Here is a 22,230-nt window from a genome sequence, read left to right on the forward strand (position 1 = left end):
ACTGAAGGGGACAAGGACCCTCCCCAGCCCAGCCGGCAGCCTCCAGAGGCCCAGAATAGATTTGTCACTAGGTAGAGTGGCACTCGGAAGTTATGCGCCGCTCGGGTGCCTGGCCGTTTAAGTTGTCAACAATAAATTGGAATTTCATAGCTCATTATTTTCATAACTAAGAACCACAGTGGACAAAATGTCACTCTAATTAGAACTGCCTTTTAAGAAACAAGTTCAGCCCTAAAACAGTGTGACTGGGAATTTCTGAACTGGGGCTGTTCCATCCACTGACTTTTTTTTTTTTTTTTTTTTGGTCACCGAAGAATTTGATGGGCGCACTTGGAGTGACAGATTATATAGAGAGGGTGTGTTGTGTGTGGTGGCCGTGGTTTTCAGAGGCTGTATGACAAGGCAGTCAGAGTCCCTGGGGCAAAGACCCCCGTCATCTTGGGAAGGTGGCGATTTGCCAGGAGTGTGGGCATTCAGTCCACAGAGCTCGAGGCTCAGGAGGGGCTCAAGAGGCACAGCCTGGTGGCATGTGAGGCCCATTTAAATCCACCCAGAAAGCCTGGCTCTTGTCTTCTTTCACTGGAGCCTGGCTGGGAGGTTCAGACCATTTGGAACTAGGTGGTATGTTACACAGTAATAAACACGCAGAGGATTTTAATCCGCAACACGTGCTCTTTATGTTTTGCAAAGCTTTCTCTTACTCATTCTGCATTTCTGCCTTTCTCCTCTGAGGCAGGCTGGGCAGACATCCTCCCCTTATTATACAAATGGGGCAACAGAGGCCCAGAGAGGCTAAGCGATTTTGCCAAGGTCACCCAGCTTCGTAGAGCCCCGGGGGGACACGCCCACCTCTTTACTCCTAAACTAGCTTGCCTCTAGTTGGCGGCTGCCGTCTGTTGGTAGCGTGTAAGCCAAAAGACTGCGTGGAGGTTACGCTGATAGGGAAGAGTAGTTCTTCGTGGGAGTCCTCACTTTACACAGTTGCCAACTGGGGTCTCCCATGGGGTCTCAGGGTGGCCTTCTAAGGGCTTGGCTGATGGGTCAGGCAAAAGGCAGACGGAGGGGTATCGTGTTAAGACCTCGGTCTGCAGTGGGTGATGGTGCTCAGGTGAGTTGGGCCAAGAGCCCTGGCTGCGACCACACCCCCAGCCAGACGGAGACAAACCGGACAGGGGCTGGGGGAGGGGTAGCTCCCTCCCGCTGCGCTCTCAGCAGCTGCGGGAGCACCGCGGGCTCCTTCCTCTAGTAAGTTAGGAGTACTCAGCCCCGGGTTGTCTGTGTGTCTGTAAGCTCTGCCCCAAGACAATGCCTGTAACAGGCACTCTGCGGTCGGTGAGTGAGGGCAAAGCTGCATGTGAACTGCCTGGTAAAGGGGAAAGCTTTCCGCAGGTGCAAGGGATCATCATTATTGTTCTCACTTCACAGTCAGAGCAGACGTGTGCCCTAGGGGGAAGAAGACTGGCTTCAGAGTCACTTCTGAGAGCTGGGACTGGCTCTGACTTCCGGAAGCTGGGCAAGGGGCTCACTCTTCTAATCCTGTTTCGCCTTCCATAAAACCCTGCTGGCCTCTTAGGATGGTTGGGAGGATGGGGAAGATTTGAGGAAGGTCTCTGTAACCTTTAGAGCACTGTGCCTCTAAGGAGTTACTTTGTTGATAGTAAGAAAGGACTCTTTATTGTAAAGTTAGAAGGAAACTCGGAATCCGCAGAGACAGCTGTGTGCCTGGAGTGGGGGTGCCTTTCTAAACTGCTGGCAAAATAGCATTTTCTTGGATAGTTCTTAAACGCTGTTTGTGACTAGTTACAATTTTTCAGAAATTACAGAAAGAGGGAGGAGAGGTGGACTTTTCCCCTATGGTCCGTGTTTGTACATGACTCGCTCTTCTCAATGAAAAACAGAATTTCCATTTCCGTATCACTGTTCCCAAAATTATTTCATCTATTTCTAGAATATCTATTAACTTGGCCCTAACTAGATTTACCCAGGCTGAGAAGTTTAGCATCTCTTTATTTATTTTTTCAAGATTTTATTTATTTATCTGACAGAGAGAGACACAGGGAGAGAGGAAACACAAGCAGGGGGAATGGGAGAGGGAGAAGCAGGCTTCCCACTGAGCAGGGAGCCTAGGATCCCAGATCATGACCTGAGGTGAAGGCAGATGCTTAACAACTGAGACACCCAGGCGCCCCTTCAGCATCTCTTTAAATGTAACTAGTCCTTGCTCTTGGGTATCACTTCCCATCCGTCTCATAGGATAATCACCTCTTCCCTTACCTATCATAAACTCTTGGTAGGTTGAAAAATCACAAGTCATGGGGGCACCCGGCTGGCTCTGTTGGTGGTTGAATGTGTGACTCTTGATCTCGGGGTTGTGAGTCCTGGTCTCACGCTGGATTCAGGGTTTACTAAAATAAATAAATAAATAAATAAATAATAAAAATTACCAGTCATTTCTAAAATGTTTTCTTGGCAAAAATATTCTCAACTGCAAGATAATCTCCTTTGCAAGAGAAGTCCAGAATTCCTCTGTAAATGTTGAGAAACATCCAGTAAAGGCTCAGATTCAGAAAAGGAATCAAGTAATTTTTTCCCCTGAAATGATCTTTCACGGCACTCTTCTCCCCGGTCTCGGTTTTACTGTAAAACCCTGACATCCTATTTGTGTTAACGAGGAAGAGCTGATAGCATGGAAATGTCCTTAGAAACAGCGATTTACCTCAGGGGAGGTCCCTGGAAGAAGCTGCAGTGACTTGTGGTTGGCTTTTTTTTTTTTGATTGCTTGGGTTTTGACTTCTATATAACACATATTTCCAGTTAATTCTGGAATCCAGCCCTCCTTTTAATTTGACACCAGGGTTATCATTTTAATCTCAGAGCAAAAAAAAAAAAAAAGAAGTTACATTTTAGTGGACAGTTTCACAGAATGCAGATGGAATTTGCTAGGGGATATGAGCGCTGGTCGGTTAAAGGTACAGGCCAACTTCCTGGGGAAATTTTAGCTCAGGAGGCTGAGCTTCCATCCTGATTCCGCCAGTGGGTCTTGTGTGATCCTGGACAAACCATTTAACCTCTACGAATCTCTGTTTTATACCTATCAACGGGGAGCCATTTATTCATTCTTCATTCATTTGTTCAAAATATTTATGTGTTTTAGGACTGTTGTGGAGATAGGGACGCCTGGGTGGCTCAGTTGGTTAAGCTGCTGCCGTGACTCAGGTCATGATCCCAGGGACCTGGGATTGAGTCCCGCATCGGGCTCCTTGCTGGGCAGGGAGCCTGCTTCTCTCTCCGCCTCTGCCTGCCACTCTGCCTGCTTGTGTGCTCTCTCTCTCTGACAAATAAATAAAATCTTTGGGAAAAAAAAAAAAGAGAACTTTTTTCAACTTTTTTGTGGAGATCAAGTAGGAAAGCTGACTTGAAACTTTTCTGTAAATCGTGAAATGGTAGATAAATGTGATAGAGTTAATTAACTAATTAATGCATGGCATCTGGAGTAGCCCTGTCCAACAGAAACAGAATGTGAGCCACGCTTGAAATTTAAAATTTTCTGGTAGTATATTAAAAAAGGGAAAAATAAACAGGTACAAATAATTTTACATAGTTTGCTTAGCCCGGTATATGAACAATGTGATCACTTCAGCATATGACCAATATAAAAACTACTAATGAGGTATTTTATGTTCTTTTATTTTTTAAGATTTTATTAATTTATTTGACACAGAGAGAAAGATCACAAGTAGGCAGAGGCAGGCAGAGAGGGAGGGGGAAGCAGGTTCCCTGCTGAGCAGAGAGCCCCATGCAGGGCTCGATCCCAGCCCTGAGACCATGACCTGACCACTCAGGCACCCCTGTTCTTTTTTTTCTACTAAGTTTTGACAGTCCGGTGTGTATTTTACACTTACAGTACACCTCAATTCAAATGAGTCATATTTCAGATGTTTAAAAGCTCTGTATGGAGAGTGGCTGGTGAACTGCACAGCTCAGAGCCAGATGCTTCCAGGACAGAGTATCTATTTTGTTGTAAACATCATTTTGCTGGTTCCTCATGGCTAAGCTCCTTTCTCCTTGGGTCCTAGGTATTATGAGACGGGGAGCATCAAGCCTGGAGTAATTGGAGGATCCAAACCAAAGGTCGCCACGCCCAAAGTGGTGGAAAAAATCGCTGAGTATAAACGCCAAAATCCCACCATGTTTGCCTGGGAGATCAGGGACCGGCTGCTGGCGGAACGGGTGTGTGACAATGACACGGTGCCCAGCGTCAGTTCCATCAACAGGTGAGGGGCTGTTGCCGGTGGGGGGCTAGGGATCTGGGTGGAGTGGGGCATCCTGGAGGCTCTGGGGGTACCTTTCCTAGGGATCTGGTCTCTCCATTCATCAAGGCCCTTTAGGGGTTATCAGACAGGAGGAGGGGGCTCGTGGGCCTTTGTAGACCTCTCTCTCACCTTTCTTGTCTTTCCAAAGTGGGCAGGAGTTCTAGGCCCAGGGAGGGAAGGCCATGTCAGTACCCAATCTGCTTGAGACTCTTCTGAGCCCAGAGTGCTGTTTATCACTCCCTTTCCCACCTGCCTCTGTGTGTGAGCACTTAGCAGGGAATTGTCCTGATCGGGCCCCACAAATGTCACTTTACTTGTAAGCTCATGCTCAAAGTCTTAGCACTGGCCTGTATCAGAGTTTCCCAGGAAGAAAATCCCTGCCTTCATTTTGGGCAGAGGTTGAGCCACCGAGTGTGGAAAACAGAGCCTGGACTTGAGGTTGGGGGATTTAGTTCCTGGTCCCAGCTCTGTCTGAAGCTCCAAGTATGACTCTGACAAAGCTCTTCCTGTCTCTGAGAGCCCCAGACCTTGGAGGTTCTGATGTGGGTCTGTGATCTCCAAGAGTGACATCCAGGACACTAAGGTGCTGTGGAGTTGGGAGGCTGTCCTCTACCCAGTTCTGCTCAATCTCACCCGCGGAGAGAAAGAACCGGAGAAATGTCATGGGTACCAGGCATGGGATTCTCCCAGGAGCCACAGAGGCACCTTCTTCTTTGTAGTCTGACCCAGGAGGTATCTGACGGACTCTCAAAGTTTTAACAAGTCCTGAAAGAAAGTGTTCTATTGTAGACGGTGCAGTCTCAGCTCTATCTAAACCCACAGAGGTCAATGATGAAATTACGAGATAAACCAAAATGACTGTTGTCTAAACTCCACAAAGAAAAGAGAAGCCAGCAGGGTGGAAACTTGACCAGTTCCCATTTCTCCAAAGTCACACCCGACCCTTGTCAGTGCAGAGCCTGTGTGGGCATAAGAGACCCCTCATACCCTGTAGAAAGAGGTGATTAGACTACAATGTCTCAGAGATCTCTTCTGGGCCTGTTGGGTGTTCCTTCTGGGATGATTCAAATGTGTAGAATCACTGTGTGAGTATCTGTGTTGCTGGGTTGGTTTATTTTTTTAAAGCAATTTTTTAATGCCCTTTTAAAAGATTTTATTTATTTGACACAAAGAGGGAGAAAGAGAGAGAGCACAAGCATGGGGAGCAACAGGCAGAGGGAAAGGGAGAAGCAAGCTCCCTGCTGAGCAGGGAGCCCAGTGCAGGACTTGGTCCCAGGACCCTGGCATCACGACCTGAGCCGAAGGCAGAGGCTTAACCGACTGAGCCACCCAGGCGTCCCATGTGTCAGTGTTCCGAGTCCTGCCATTTTATTACCATTAGCCTGTTTTCTTTCTCTCGGCAAATCTTTACCTTGGCTCTGACATCAAAGTGCTGAGACGAAAGAGGGAAATTGGGCACATTGTCTTAGTCTCTAGAAGGCCTCCTTGTCTAGGGTGGGATTCTGGTGCGTAGTAGAAGTCTGACCAGCCCAAATTAGCTGAGGAGGTAGCAAAGATTGTGGTGGGTTTGGAGGGGGGATACTCCTGTTGTTTTTCTGGATTATGAGGGACTCCAGTGTGCTTTGTGAGTCCTCTGCTTCTGGCTTTATTGTAGGATTTCCACCATGCAAAGCAATGTGACTTTTCCCCCACGAGTGAGGCACGTGATGCCTAGAAGCAGGGAAGCAGGAGAAGCCTGCTCTGGAGAGAAGCTTCTGTCAAACCCATGGTCAGGCTTTGAGGGCCCATGGAGTTCCCAGTGTAGGGTGTGACTGTAATTGGTGGTTTGAAAGAGAACTTTAGGTTGCACGTGGGAGTCCCAAACTCTAATGGCTGTGGTGGCCAGGCAGTGACGGAACCTGTGAAGCGGGGTGGCTGTGAGGTGATAGGGAGAGACTGGAGCTGGGACAGACAGACAGCACGGCAGAACTGAAGGGTCACGTGGTCCTCAGCATCAGCCGAATGCTGCCAGGAAGGCAGGCCCAGGGTTTGCCAGACTCTTCAAGTTGCCTGCTGGTTGCTTGTGACTGGGGCCGTGGCCGGCCTCAGGGGCCTCCTGGGTATCCGCAGTGGTGGCCTTGACTCTGAGGTGTTTTCGCACCTGTGGTCTCTGTTAGCCCTAGAGGCTTATCTCGGTTCTGTGGCAGATAAAGAATCTGAGGCCCAGAAGGGGAGTACAGAGCAGTGATGATTTTTTAAAAATTTTAAAAAGATTTTTATTTATTTATTTGACAGACAGAGATCACAAGTAGGCAGAGAGGCAGGCAGAGAGGGAGGAGGAAGCAGGCTCCCTGCTGAGCAGAGAGCCGGGGGCTGGATCCCAGGACTCTGGGATCACGACCTGAGCCGAAGGCAGAGGCTTAACCTACTGTGTGACCCTGGAGCCGCCCAGGCGCCCCTCCTTACTCCATTCTTTACCCAGAGTTCTTTGTGGTCTTTAGCCAACCAACCCAGAGAAAAAAAGTTCTATACAGTAGAACTACTGTATAGAAAAGCCTACTGTATAAAAGGTATAAGAGCAGTACTGCTCTTTTTTTTTCAGCAGTACTGCCTTCCCTTTGCACCTGCCGGCTCTGATGCTCCTCACAGAGTGCTGGACTCTGGGAAGCTCAGTCTGTAAATTTCTGTCTGGAACAACACACTCATATGGGCCTCCTCCATGAGACCCCAAGCCCTGTAGTCATAGGGTACACAACCACGGCCAGGCCAGAAGCTGCTGTGGGGTCTACAAGAAAGTTTCTTCCCTGGCATTTGGGAGAAGGGTGGGTGGTAACACAACTTTTCTTTGGAAAAGTTCCACTTCAGCCTCTATTACCTTTTAAAAGAAATTAGAGTTTTTATTATCTTTTTTTAAAGATTTTACTTATTTATTTTGACAGAGAGAAAGAGCACAGGTAGACACAGCAGCCAGCAGAGGGAGAGGGAGAAGGGAGAAGCAGGCTCTCTCAGCAGAGAGCCCGACATGGGACTCGATCCCAGGACTGTGGGATGGTGACCTGAGCGGAAGGCAGCAGCTCAACCGACTGAGCCACCAGACACCCCTAAAGTTTTTTTTAATTATAAAAGCAACTTTGTGTTTATTGTAGACTATTAGGGCAATAAATAAAGAAGAATAAATAGAAGAAGGATAAAGAAAGAAAGAAGACATCTAAAATCACATTTCAGGGGCGCCTGGGTGGATCAGTGGGTTAAAGCCTCTGCCTTCAGCTCGGGTCCTGATCCCAGGGTCCCGGGATAGAAGAGGTGTGGGACACTGTCTGTTGCTGCCTGCCCTCCCCGTTCCAGCCCAGGAAGCCCCAGCCATCCCAGAACCAGCACCGCAGTTGTATTCTCCATATGAAGGCAAAGCTGCTAAGCTGCGTTCAAACGGATGCTGGTTCGAAAGAACCATCTTGCAAATGTCCACAGATTCCTCTCCCTGCCCCTGCTTCTGTTGGAGGCAACTTCTCACGATTCCTCTATTTTAACAGCTAACGAGGGAGCAGTGGCTGGATTGGTAGCTATTCTGGTGGCCGCAGTGTCATTTCCACTGTCCTCCCCCACAAGCTTATGCCTTCCTGCTGTCTCCTGGGAGACCAGTCCGGGAACCCATGACTGACGTGGAGTTCAGTGCCACAGCACCTGTTGGGCTGAGTGTGTGGGTGATTTCCTGGGACACAAGACATCACATTTATGTTGCTTCCTAAGGACACGTTAGCGCTGGGATGCTGCCCCAAAGATCTTTAGATTCTAGCCTGAGCGTCCGTTGGAGGTGACTGTCTGAGAGCTGGCAGAGACAGGTGGAATGGAGCCGGCCTTCTGTTTGAGGCCCGTGGCTCTAAATCAGTGGCCAAGCGGTGGGCACTGTGCATGGCGTTCCCAGCTAGAAGGACAGTTCTCTTTTCTTGTCTCTCTTTGGATAGTTCTCTTTAACCAATTTAACCAACAGTTGGTTGTGGTCATGTGAGAACGTGAGGTCAGCATGGCTAGGTGTTCGGATTTTTCAAGGGAAGCTACAGATCCACGTATTTATGTAAAAGCTCCCACCTAGCAAATATATATATATATTTTTTAAGATTTTATTTATCTAGTTGACAGAGATACAGTGAGAGAGGGAACACAGCAGAGGGAGTGGGAGAGGGAGAAGCAGGATCCCCACGGCCAGGGAGCCCAAGATGGGGCTCGACCCCAGGACCCTGGGATCATGACCTGAGCCGAAGGCAGATGCTTAACGACTGAGCCACTCAGGTGCCCCCTCACCTTGCAAATACTGGCAACTAATTCAAATAAAAACAAATAATCGTGCAGCTAAACAAAGCTTGTTTAGGAACGAATGTAGCCTGAGAGAGCTAGTCTGTGAACTCTGCTCTTCCTCTGAACTTGGGCAGCAAGGCTTCTGAGATTGTTTACCCATTCCCTCTTTCTTCTCCACTTCGGTTGCTGGCCTGGGTGTCCCCTGTGGGGCCGCTCCCAGCATAGCCCAGTTGGACCCTTGCTTGTGGATTCTTAGCACAACTGATGGCCCAGGATTCTTACTTTCCAATGGTGGTTTCATTAGTGCCGTGGATGTGGAATCTCCATAGCTCTGTCTTCCTATTTCCTTTTTAAAGGTGCATGATTTTCTGATTTTCTCTTTCAGTGTAATTGTGTATTGGGGGGGTTGGTATGGGGGATGTGTCTGAGAAGACCTGCCTTTCAAAGAAGTGAGGGTGATGTTGAAATCAATCCTTACAAGTGCCTGTAATACCCAAAATCCCTGGGACATTAGTCCTTCATCTTCTAAATGGATTTGAAATCCACATAGGCTTTACATCTCCTATAGGAAATATTTAGCAGAGGGACCGCTTCCTCTTTTTCTCTTTCTTTATGGTCCAAAGAAAGTGCTCAGGCATGGGGCCTGGAAGTCTGGCTGAAAGTCTGATGGGCTGTGTGACTCTGGGCAAGTCACTTGAGCACTCTGGGCTTTGGTTTCCCAGTTTGGAGGAACTGGCTGACTGCCGGACTCTCTTCCCTGTTGGACCATCTAGGATGTTCACATGGCACCCAGGGTCGTGCTCATGCACAGCAAAGTAGAGGATAGACCTTCCCATGTTATGTGCCTGTTAGCCAGACTGTCTGTGGTTTAGAAAAGATCCAGAGTGTGACTCTTATTGTGAAGAGTCTTGATGATCGCTTGTTAATTTAAAAAACATTTTTTTTAAATTTTGGGGGCACCTAGATGGCTCAGTGGGTTAGGCCTCTGCCTTCGGCTCGGGTTGTGATCTCGGGGTCCTGGGATTGAGCCCCGCATGGGGCTCTCTGCTCGGCGGGGAGCCTGCTTCCCCCTCTATCTGCCTACTTGTGATTTCTGCCTGTCAAATAAATAAATAAAATCTTTAAAAAAATTTTTTTTGTTAATTTTTAATTTTTAAAGAATTGTTATGAATCAATTAGTCTTATTATTCCCACTGCCATTTCTTCACAGTGGAGGATAATGCTCTTTGTTCTTTTTTTTTTTTTTTGGCAGCTGCTGCAAGCAGATGGACAAAATCTCTATCTTTGGGGACAGCTTTGGAGGGTTCCTTATACTCTAGTCTTGCCTATGGAGGACGATCCTACTACAGCCTTAAAATAGGGTGTGGGGATGGCAGCGTTCTCCTGCCCCACTCCCAGGGGGATCCCATGTGTTTTTAAGGCATTTGTGGAAAATACGGACCTTTTAAGGTTGAAGCTAGTCTTTAATTGTTATGAAGATACTACTGAAAATAATAGCTAGCATTTATAGAGAATTTACTATGTAGTAGCCGCTCTTCTAAATAATTAATTGGTTAAATTCTCATAATAACCCAAAGAGATGGGAATGATTCTTAGTCCCACTTTGCAGGTGAAGAAACTGTGACGCAGAGAGGTTAAGTAATTTACTCTAGGACTTGCAGCTGGCAAGTTGGAAAACTGGGATCCAAACACTAGTAGTCTGATTCTGGAACCTGTGTGTGTGTATGTATGTATGTATATAATTTTTTATTTTTTTAAAAAGATTTTATTTATTTATTTGACAGAGAGAGAGAGAGCAGGAGAGCACAGGCAGGGGGAGCAGCAGAGGGAGAGGGAGAAGCAGGTCCCGCCACTCCTTAGCAGGAAGCCCGAAGTGGGGCTTGATCCCAGGATCCTGGGATCATGACCCGAGCAAAGGCAGTCACTTAACCACCACTTAACTGACTGAGCCACCCAGGCATCCTGCAGAGCCTGTGTATTTAATCAATAGCTATAGCTGCCTCTCAATGATTTATAACAATGGATAATGTCTTACCAAATGATTTATAAATACATTGAAAGGAAAATAAGGAAAATAAAATTTTCTTTGCTTAAATTTAATGGCCAGACAATTATTTAAAAAGTTAGGACTTTTCCAGTCCACTTAGGACTGGAAGTAATGGGAAATAGTTTTGAAATATGTCACCATATTTTTGTACATATATAAACCATAGCATGTATAAACTACATTTACATCTGGTGTATCCGTATATTCATATTGAGCTCTGTCTCTGTACACAAACACGCATGTATGCACAAAGAAGGTGACATACACAAAAATAATAAAATTTGGATCAGACTCTAGCTTAATTCCAGTTGATTCCAAAAGACTACCTCACTCCCAGGTCCTTGTGAATATGTTCCGTGTTTGCTGAGTTAAAATAAGCCGTTTGAATATTGGAGAAAACAAACAAATACCGAGTACATTTGCTGCAGCACTTACACTGACTCATAGAAAGGGGCAAAGAGGGGCACCTAGGTGGCTCAGTGTGTTAAAGCCTCTGCCTTCGGCTCAGGTCATGATCCCAGGGTCCTGGGATTGAGCCCCGCATCGGGCTCTCTGCTCCTCGGGGAGCTTGCTTCCTCCTTTCTCTCTGCCTGCCTCTCTGACTACTAGTGATTCTGCCTGTCTAATAAATAAATAAAATCTTTAAAAAAAAAAAAGAAAGAAATGGGCAAAGGACCTAGAGGTTCAAGGGCCTGTACTCCAGAGGACCCGTGGTTGGGCTGTGGTGGGAAGGGAAATATTTGTTCCAGGCTCTCAGCCGAGCATGCTGAGCAGCCTGGGTGCCCACCACTGAGCTGTGAGATCGCAGAGGGCGGAGGCCGTAACTCAGCCACGGTATCCTCACTGCTCTCCATTTGTTCAGGCTGGAGACCCAGTGCAGCTTGCAACTTGGACTTCCAGAAAATAATGGTCTGGAATGTGAAAAAGCCTCTCCTATGGCATGGAGTGAAGAGAGCGGGATACACACTGTGTACATGGTTTAATCCTGATTTTGCTATCAGAAAATGGGTATTTCTTGATATGCATAGGAATGTTAGCATAAAGGAAATACACTGAAATGTGATTTTCTTTTTTTCTTTTTTCTTTTTTTTTTTTTTTAAAGATTTTATTTATTTATTTGACAGACAGAGATCACAAGCAGGCAGAGAATCAGGCAGAGGGAGAGGAGGAAGCAGGCTCCCTGCTGAGCAGAGAGCCCGATGTGGGGCTCAATCCCAGGACCCTGGGATCATGACCCGAGCTGAAGGCAGAGGCTTTAACCCACTGAGCCTCCCAGGCGCCCCTATTTTTTTATTTTTTCAAAAAAGATTTTATTTATTTATTTGACAGACAGAAATCACAAGTAGGCAGAGAGGCAGGCAGAGAGAAGGAAGCAGACTCCCCGTGGAGCAGAGAGCCTGATGCGGGACTCTATCCTGGGACCCTGGGATCAGGACCCGAGCTGAAGGCAGAGGCTTTAACCCACTGATCCACCCAGGCGCCCCTGAAATGTGATTTTAGATGTCTTCTTTCTTTCTTTATCCTTCTTCTATTTATTCTTCTTTATTTATTGCCCTAATAGTCTACAATAAACACAAAGTTGCTTTTATAATTAAAAAAAACTTTACGGGTGCCTGGGTGGCTCAGTCGGTTGAGCTGCTGCCTTCCGCTCAGGTCACGATCCGACAGTCCTGGGATCGAGTCCCATGTCGGGCTCTCTGCTGAGAGAGCCTGCTTCTCCCTTCTCCCTCTCCCTCTGCTGGCTGCTGTGTCTACCTGTGCTCTTTCTCTCTGTCAAAATAAATAAATAAAATCTTTAAAAAAAGAAAATAAAAACTCTAATTTCTTTTAAAAGGTAATAGAAGCTGAAGTAGAACTTTTCCAAAGAAAAGTTGTGTTACCACCCACCCTTCTCCCAAATGCCAGGGAAGAAACTTTCTTGTAGACCCCACAGCAGCTTCTGGCCTGGCCGTGGTTGTGTACCCTATGACATACAGGGCTTGGGGTCTTATGGAGGAGGCCCATATGAGTGTGTTGTTCCGGACAGAAATTTACAGACTGAGCTTCCCAGAGTCCAGCACTCTGTGAGGAGCATCAGAGCCGGCAGGTGCAAAGGGAAGGCAGTACTGCTCTTACACCTTTTATACAGTAGGCTTTTCTGGAAGACTTTTTTCCAAAAAAGGATTTAATTACTTAAAGTAAGTAGAGTGATCTGTTCCAACTCTCTCATTGTCCTGAGGCCCGCAAAGGAGTGGACTTGCCCAGGGTCACAATCAAGTTCATCATATTAGAACTAGAGTGAGGTCTCTGGAAAGACAGGCCAGAACATCCCCGGTTCCTTGCCCTGTTCGAGCTTAAGCATGAGAGTTTTGTACAAGGCAACTTTGGAGGGCTCCTTGTAGCAAAGCCAAGCCAGCCCTTTAACCCTTTTTAGTTTGAGAGCAATAAACATCCGCTTCCTTGATAATTTTTGACAGGAAAACAGGAACACATGGTCCCCTAGGGAACCGAGAGGTCACCTGGTTCAGTCCTGTCATTCCATCGAGGAGGGGCACAGTTCCAGGGAAGGGAAGAAACTCCCTAACATTACTCAGGAGGTTCTTTCAGGAGCTGCAGCTGCTCCAGAGGAAAAAAGATGCCCATTCATAACACTAACATATCATCCTTTTTCTACAGAAGAGGCCCTTGAATCCCAGACAGGGGCACAAGTTATCCCAAGACACCCAGGGAGGTAGGGGATGAGTTGGTACTAGTCCATAGCTCTTTGGACCCTCTAACTCCCAATCTAGGGTCATAGCCTCCCTCCTTCTCTGCTCCAGCTTGATATGGCCTTTCTGGTTGTCCGTGCAGAGCTAGTTGAGAAATCTTCTCCACGATGGCAAATAACCATTTATTTCTTTCCCACCTGTCCACAGGATCATCCGGACGAAAGTTCAACAACCACCCAACCAGCCAGTCCCAGCTTCCAGTCACAGCATAGGTAAGAAGAACTTTTAAAAAAAATTTAAAAACCTAATGGGCTCCAAATATTCTAAAGAACTTTTAATCATTCTTATGGACAGATAATTCTGCATAAAACACTTCGGCACACGTACTAATGCGCCTTCTTTGTCATTCTCCAAGGGCTGAACCTGGTAAATGAATTTTATAAATACTGCTAAAAGGTTTTGAATTTTACTGATTATTATGATAAATAGCTTTCACCATGAGACAGAAAATTGAAATCTAAGCCAAAAAAAAAAAAAATCCACTAATGGGGGTCTATAGAATGTCAGATAATTAAAGTAATAAATCAAGAAAGGGATACTTATTCATAACATTTTCTGCATCATTAGTCAGTAAGTAGTTTTGAATGTGTTTTTTTCTTCTATCAACCAGCCCTTCCACAATTCTTTGTGCACTTGCAGTCTTGAGTGAAGATGTGGCAAAACTTCCCAAACTTTCTCTCTCTTTCTCTCTCTCCTCTCTCGCTTCGATCTCATATACTCCGTGAACGGTTGAGGGCTGCCGTGGGGGTTTTGACACTCACAGGGGATAGTCTGAAGGAGCAGCGCTTGGAAGCCTGGGGGTCCTTTTGAGGAGTCCAGAAGTTTCCCCGTGCCTTTCCTTTCCCCACAAAGACTGTGAGATGACAGTGACATATGTCACTGGGGGTAATGTTGTTCTCCTATAAAAGAGTGGTGGCCGTTCACTAAGCCTCCGACAGTCCCTATTACTGTCACTTAATAATGTCTTAGACTGTGTAATGTCGCTCCCTCTTTAACTGCAAACTTGAACTTCCCATGGTGATGGGGGAATGGGTAGAGGCCAGGCTTATACTTCCAGCTCTGCCACGAGCTCATCCAGTGAACTGTGTAAGTCCCTTTACTTCTCTGAGCCTTAGTTTCCCCATTTGTGGACTGAGGGGCACAAATGAGATGCTCCCTGAGGTTTTGGTCCTCCATGGTTGCCTCTTTGGATAAAGGTAAGAGAGAATTCCTCCCTACCATAAAATAATTTTTTTTAATTTTATTTATTTATTTGAGAGAGAGAGAGAGAGAGCATGAGCAGGGGGGAGGGGCAGAGAGAGAGGTAGAAGCAGGTTTCCCGCTGAGCGGGGACCCTAATGCAGGGGCTCCATCCCAGGACCCTGGGATCATGACCTGAACTGAAGGTGGACGCTTAACTGACTGAGCCACGCAGGTGCCCCTAAAATAATTATATAAGACTGATGAATCACAGACCTGTACCCCTGAAACAAATAATACATTATGTGTTAATTAATTGAATTTGAATTTAAATAAATAAATTAAAAGTAAATAAATAATAAGTGAATAAATAAATAACTTTCCTTTAGTAGTCCATTCAGAAAGTGTTTGCTAAGCCCCTGCTTTGCAGGAGACTGGTGTTTTAAAGGAGGCAGGACTTAATCCCTGATCTCAAGGGCTTCTCAGTCTGAGCAGGGAATGTAAGAGAAGTTTGCAAAACACTGAGATAAGACTCAAGAAGAAAGTACAGGGCACTGTGTGAGCCAAAGGAAGGGAACGACCAGCTCTCTTGAGCTGGGGTGAAGAGGGTTGAGGAGGGTTCCTGGGGAAATGTTTGTGGCTGAGATTTTTCACTTGTAGCTTTAACTGTTTCAGATCAGGGAACAATGAGTATCAGACTAAGTACTGATCCTAGTGCTACAGTTGGCTTAGAGGAACAATTCTACTTGTAGGTCAGCAGAATGCTTTGTTTCGTCTCAGCAATTTTTATAAAAGATCCATTTTATATAGCTTACAAAGTTACTGAGGGCAGAGGAAATAGAAGTTGAGAGATTGATTAACTAGCCCAAGGGCACCTTGCTTTGTACGTGGCAGAGCCGAGCCAGGACTGGAACTTGGGTCTTGGGAGTCTAGTGCAATCACAAAATGTCACTGGCTCTGTTGGCAACATGGCGAGCCTTGACTGTATGTGGTGGTTGTTTTTTCAAGTACCAAGTGACTTGTGATCTTCTTTCTTCCTCTGTTCTTTGCACCTTAATACAGAAAAGGTTGTGAGATTTGCATAAATCTATTTTGAGGAGCCTCTTCTGGTGAAGGAAAAGAGAAGTTAACGATTTCTACTTCTGTGTCTCCTAAGGAAGATCTAAAAATCTAACTCAAATATGAGAAGAAAGGCACTGTTCCCTCTAGGTCTGTGGGAGCAAGAGCTGGATATGCTCCAAGGAAAGCAACAAACAACTTCTCATGCAATCACCACCATTTCTTGTAATTTCCTACACTTTAGAGTCAAAGGCGGCTCCACCTGCCTCCAGCTAGTTATAGCCCAAGGAAATGTGTCTGAGATTGGTTTGTAGGTTTTAATGAACCAAGAAAGAATTCCCACAGCCCAGAAATGGAAATTCAGCTGGAGAGCTTGCGAGGACCCTGACGACTGACTGACTGGTCTTTCCCTTGGACTCTGGGGTTAGGAGTTAATATGAGACTTGCATGAAACTTCTCCTCCCCCATGCTTATCCTTAGGAATGTAGACACCTGGCTTCAGTCACCCTAAGTGACTAACCCCGGCCCATTTCCGGACAGGGGGAAGTCTAGACTTGAGGTCAGCAGACCCGAGGCTAAGCTCTAGGGTTACTGCTTACTGGCTAGATCACGCTGAGCAAATAAATCCCTTTACCCGTGGAGCCTCCTTTACCAAATGGGGAAAATAATAGCATTTTAGGTTGTTAGAACCATCAGATGAAAAGCACTGCACTAATGTGAAGCATAGAATTGTCTTTCATGATTCCTTAATGAGGAACAGTTTACTAGAGAGGTTCAGACTTCAGTTTCTGAGCTCTGTGGCCTTGGGCAAGTCACTTACCATTCTCTGAGCCTTGGTTCCCTTACCTTTCCAATGAGATAATAATACTGCCTCCCTTATAGGATTGTTCTTAGAATTAAATAAAAGAATGCTTCAGTAATGCCTGGCACAGAGGAAGTTCTCGAAAACATTAGTTATCATTATTCTATATGTCAATGTATAGGATGTGTGCACAATATAGAGTCTATTCTATAGCCTATCATTATTGCATAATTAATATTAAATACTAGTATCCAGGTAAACTGGAAGGAGAAAAGGGTGAGGAACTATAAAAAGAAGGGATGGATTGCCATTTGGAGTTTTGTTGGCTGTGTGTAGGAATGGGCAGGCCCTCCCGTTTGCAAGGAGGGGTGGATGAGTCATCTAGGTCTTTTTATTTTAGCCAAGGCTGGTGGTGGGCCCCAGCTCCCCCCTCTCTCTTCTCCATTTCCCAGCTTCCTGCATCCTTAGACAGGCTGGGATTGGAGTGAGTGCCCTTCTTTTTTTTTTTTTTTTTTAAAGATTTTATTTATTTATTTGACAAAGAGAGATCACAAGTAGGCAGAGAGGCAGGCAGAGAGATAGAGGAGGAAGCAGGCTCCCTGCTGAGCAGAGAGCCCAATGCGGGGCTCGATCCCAGGACCCTGAGATCATGACCTGAGCTGAAGGCAGAGGCTTTAAACCACTGAGCCACCCAGGCGCCCCGCGACTGCCCTTCTGACACTGTCCCGTGCTCCCTTCTGCACCGCCAGTCCTCTTGGCAGCCCATCCTCTCCCTCTCAACGCCCCCAGCAGCAGAAAACCTGGGCAAACGGCCCCCTGGGGGCTGCTCACATAGCCCAGGGGTAGCAGCTGCCGTGGGGCGAGTGTCCTCAGCACACACTCAGCACACTCCCTGCGCCCCGCACTCCCCTGCTCGGCAGGTCGCATCAGCCCAGTGCAGGGCTAGCGCCTTTGTTTGGGCTGGCCGCCCAAAGCGCCCGCCCGCCCCTGCAGCCCTGACCACTCCTCTCCCTCTGCACAGTGTCCACGGGCTCCGTGACGCAGGTGTCGTCGGTGAGCACGGACTCGGCCGGCTCCTCGTACTCCATCAGCGGCATCCTGGGCATCACGTCCCCCAGCGCCGACACCAACAAACGCAAGAGGGATGAAGGTAAGAGATGGCCACACAGCCTTGTCCGGGATGAACCCGCCAGGCTCTGCTGTGGGGCGATCAGTCGGGGGCGGAAGCGAAGATGCCCACTGAGCACCTGCTTGCCTGCAGAGCCCCTGAGTCCCCAGGTAGAGGGGACGCGGGCAGGGGCTGAGCGCTCTGGGAGAGGCAGCGGGGCTGCGAGCTGGGAACTGGGGGCTTCCCACTGGCCTGCCCTCATCTTCACCCCTTGGCCCCTTCACCCCTTGTGGCCTGAGCTTGGTGGTGCGTGAGAAGACCCCTGTGCAGATTTGATGCCTGAGGGCAGGACGTGAAGGGTGTGTGCATGTCCTTGTCCCCTCTGCACAGGAGCACTAGGGGCGGTCAGGAGGGGGTGTCGGGTGCCCTGCCCTGAGAGGTCAGTGGGTAGCTTCTGGAAGGGCTGTGCGCACTTTCCCAGGAAGGCCTCCAGCAGTGGTGGTGCCGGGGGTTGAGGAAGTGAATCATCTCATCTCTGCCCCTGGGTCTGGGAGGAAGGAGTATGGTGCCCCCCCCCAACCCCGGGATTACAAAGATGACAATCTTCCCAGTTGGTTTTTCTCAAACCCCATGTGCATCTGCTGGCTGGGTCTCTGGAGCTGGCCATCTCCATCCCGGACACTGCCCCGCCTTTACCTGGCTCTCTGTGGCCTGGACAGGCTGCCAGTGTGGCTGACGTTAATGGGTTTGAGAGGAGAAACGGACCCCTGGGAGTCTGTAAGACCTTCGTCAGGAAAGGGAAAAAAAAAAAAATGCCCATCGTTTAGGGCCTGAGAGCCGCGTGACAGAAATCTTGATTCAATTATTCTGTTCCTCGGCACAATTCCCTTTCTCGGCTCCCTGTAAGGGATGTATGTTCTCGTGAGCACATGCCTAAGTACTTAAGATCTGTAACTAGAAAATTGAGTCAGCCCAGCGGTGGATTGGCCTGTGGTCTGCGTGTTCCGGGAGTGCAGAGGCTTGGGCCTGGGGCCTCTGTTTGGAGCTGAGGGGGTGTGGGGGGATGGTTCACGGCTTCGGAACCCACCTCACCTCTTTCCACTGTTCTTGCCACTTGGAGCAGATGTCAGAAATCTTTAACTCAGCGGGTGTTGTGCTGTGTTACCGCAGGAGGCAGTAGGCCTACCATCTCTGTTGGTTTATGGGGTTGATGCTGTCATCTTTTCTCCCATTGTCACCTGGACGCGCAGCAGATGTGCCCAAGCTGGGACCCAGCTGTGTTTGATCACGGTGGAGGGGTGGGTTGTGTGACACTCCCTCACAGGCTGAGGGATCCCAGCAGAGATTTTTGGAGAAAAAAAAAAAATCTGGTTTGATGTTTACCACCAAACAGACAGGTCCTGATTTGGGGGAGGAGGGCTGTTTCACTGCGTTTGTGGAACACCGTACTGGCTTTCAGTCTCTGAGCAGCAGCCACTGTTTAGCTTCTCATGCTGCTTTTAAAGGTCTCAAGGGGCGCCTGGCTGGCTCCGTGGGTAGAGCCTGTGATTCCTGATCTTGGGGTCATGGGTTCAAACCCCACACTGGGTATGGAGCCTACTTGAAATAAATAAATTTTAAAAATAAATGAAATGTATTGAGTGGTCAGAATGCAGGTGTGTTGTTGGTCTAGACTGCTCTGTGCCATCAAGTCATTCCTTGAGGACGGTGGCCCATTTGGGGTATTGACCCTTAAGAAGGACAGGGACAGATGGAAATGTGTTCAGGTGACCCTAACCTGGATAGACAGGAGTCTGGATATCACAGTGCCTGGAAAACATCTTGAGGCTCTGGGGTTGTTTTGATACAATGAAGAATGAGCAGGGCTGGATTGTTGCCTTCAAATATTTGGGGGGCTGGCACGGAAGGTGAGAGGAATGAGACTTTGCTGTTGGCCTTCAAGGCCAGTGGGCAGCAGATACAGAGGGGAGTTCAGCCCAGTGCAAGAAAGAACATGTAAATGTGAGAGTGTCTGGGGCAAACTTGAGAGGTAGTGAGTACCCTGTCACTAGAGGCATGGAAGTGAGCCTAAGTGAACATGTGCTGGGGCTGCTATAGAAGAGTGTCGAGAATTAGATGTGGGTGGGATTCGATAATCTTTGAGATCAAGTCCTGATCCCCAGAAAGACCTGGGAAGTGATCTATTCTGCGGTCTTGGGGCTAAGGGAGAATGATTTGATGACAGTCCTGGAAGCTGACAGGATTGGTAAGAGAGGAGGCAGAGCTGGCAACCAGAGCCTCCCTCTCTCCCCGTCTTGCATCACCAGGAGTGTACTGAGCAGGGAGGTGGGCAGAAGTGCCCTTGTTCCCACCAACACACTGTCTGGGAGGAGTATTCCATGGTGCTCCCTGCTGCCCTTTCCTGCCCTCTTTCTTTATCTCCCTGCATCCTTGCGTTGGCTTCAGGGGGAGTTAAAGAGGCAGAAAATGCCACCTCCATCTTATAGGGGAGGAAATTGAGGCACCAAAGAGTTCTGGTGACACAGGTGGTGTGGCCGGGGGATTTGGGGAGAGCTGGAGAGCCCCCGAAGACCTCAGTTCCCTGGTATTTTCCCACTATCTATTTACCCCTGGGTCCCTCCAGAGAGATGCTTTGAAGGCAGAGCAGCCTGGGGCTGGGCAGAGCCTGGGAACAGCGTGTGGAAGAGTTTCAGGCAGAAGGGCCTCGAGTGTAGGTTGGACGCTGCTGAGAGTGTGGTGAGAAGGTCAGAAACCAGCACTGCTGAGTCCATGGTGGGGCTGGCCCCTTGCTGCAGACCATGGCACTGTTTTCCCCAGGAGCCCTTGGCAGCCTGATGGAAGGGCCATGAGGGAGAGAGGCATAGAAGGCCAAGGGGAAGAGGCCGAGAGGAATCCTCACTCCCATTTCTCCGATGAGGAGACTGAGGCCCTATAGAGGGGCCTTGCTCGCTCCATTCTGCTTTGCAGTCATCTCCAGATAGGACTTGGGCATTTCCTGGTGCTGCTCTTCTGCCCAGGCCTCAGGGCTGGGGGTGGTGGTCATAGAGTCTAGTCACAAAGGGCTGCCCTCTAGAATTCATGGGCTGGCGGACAAGACTGGCAAGCCCGAAGTCCCTCCACCTGGCAGCGTGTAAGTTGCTGCCATGATGGGCAGTAACACCAGAGCGGGAGAGCAAGGCAGGGAGGGGCTGATTCTGACCAAAGGAACCCAGGAAGCCTCTTCCTAAGAAGTGGCCCTTTATCAAGGCAGGAATATTTTATATTGCTTCTGTTTTTAAATTTAAAATAATTAAAATCACATGAAATTTAAAATGGAGCTCCTCAGTTGCATTTCACCGTGTTTAGGAGCCTCCTGACATGTCCAGCGGCTATTGTATTGGGTAATGTGGCTTTGGTACAAGTGCTTGGCACGTAATAGGCGCTTAGTAAGGGCTCTTTGGTGGAATGGGTCAGTCCTCTGCCTGTTGAGTGTTCATAATTAGTAAGCGGGGGGAATGGGTAATCTCAATCTGGAGGGTTTCTCTTTGGTATTTTGGGCTTCCACAGAAAGCTCTATTTGAATAAAGAGTTCTGTAGTAAAAACAAACAAGTTAGAACAACTGTTTGACTAGTGGATTGCCAACGGCCCTTTCAGTCTAGAAATTCTAGGACTCTCCCTGGGATGTTTGCTTCCAAGATTGGCTTCGGGGATATGGCCACTGTGTCCGAATCTCAGATGAGCTGTGTGTGGCTCATGTGGCCGAGAAGGCCCTGGGGCCGCTGAGAGCAGAGCTGGGGCTTGCAGCAGGAAGCTCCGAGGAGGCAGAGCACAGCTCATGGCAAGGAACAGCTTTCAAACAGCAGCCAGGCTGGGCCAAGGATGAGAGCACTCGGTTGGAAAGGTAATGAGCTCCCTGTTATCAGATGTATGAGCAGGGGCTAGACAAAGGAGAGGCAGGAGAGCCAAATAAGGCATTCTGATTTGGACTCCATGAATTTTTTTTTTTTTAAGATTTTATTTATTTGAGAGAGAGAGAGATAGCAAGAGAGGGAATACAAGCAGGGGGAGTGGGAGAGGGAGAAGCAGGCCTCTGGCTGAGCAGGGAGCCTAATGTGAGGCTTGACCCCAGGACCCTGGGACCATGACCTGAGCTGAAGGCAGCAGCTTAACAACTGAGTGACCCAGGTGCCAAAGGACTCTGTGACTTTTGAGACCTATTCCAATCGGGGGAGCACGTGCTTCTCTGGCTCTCTGTCTGAAAGTGGTTCTACTTATTTGTTTTTCCTTCCTGCCGCCTGACTCGGAGGTGGCCATCCACATGGACGTGACTGGGCAGAGGCCACACATCACACAGTTTCTCTCCCTAGCCTGCTCTTTGGCACAGGGCACAGTGCCGAGAGATGCTCAGGGGGCCTGTGGATAGTACTGAGGGTCAGGGTGGTGTGCTGCCCAGATGTGGCACGCAGCCTCCTCCCCTCCCTGGGCCAGCCTAAGAGCTTTCACAGAGAAGTCTCCAGGATAGGCTTCAGGAATCCCACTGGGCAGGGGGTACAAAGCCCGAGAGCAGTGATTCCCTCCCCAGGGTGGACATGGCAGAGAGGCGGAGCTGTGAATGGTGGCCATGGGTGAAAGGGCAGCCCCGACCCTCTGTTTCTTCCTGGGCCTTTGATCTCCGGTGGGGCCTCTGTTCACCATCTCTGGGGCTCCCATTCAGGTCCCCTCG

General features: G+C 48.2%; 1 protein-coding gene across 2 annotated transcripts in view; it reads left to right on the forward strand.

Annotated features, from left to right (window-relative positions):
- PAX5 (paired box 5) overlaps positions 1-22,230 on the forward strand; it is a 191,792-nt gene that overhangs the window by 15,735 nt on the left and 153,827 nt on the right. For both annotated transcript variants that reach the window (XM_044265343.1, XM_044265344.1), the window contains exons 3-5: positions 4,077-4,274; positions 13,527-13,591; positions 17,441-17,569. In XM_044265343.1, the coding sequence (XP_044121278.1) occupies positions 4,077-4,274; positions 13,527-13,591; positions 17,441-17,569 (392 nt within the window). The remainder of the gene's footprint in view (positions 1-4,076; positions 4,275-13,526; positions 13,592-17,440; positions 17,570-22,230) is intronic.

This window comes from Neovison vison, chromosome 9, assembly GCF_020171115.1.
Source record: "Neovison vison isolate M4711 chromosome 9, ASM_NN_V1, whole genome shotgun sequence".
Lineage (NCBI taxonomy): Eukaryota > Metazoa > Chordata > Mammalia > Carnivora > Mustelidae > Neogale > Neogale vison.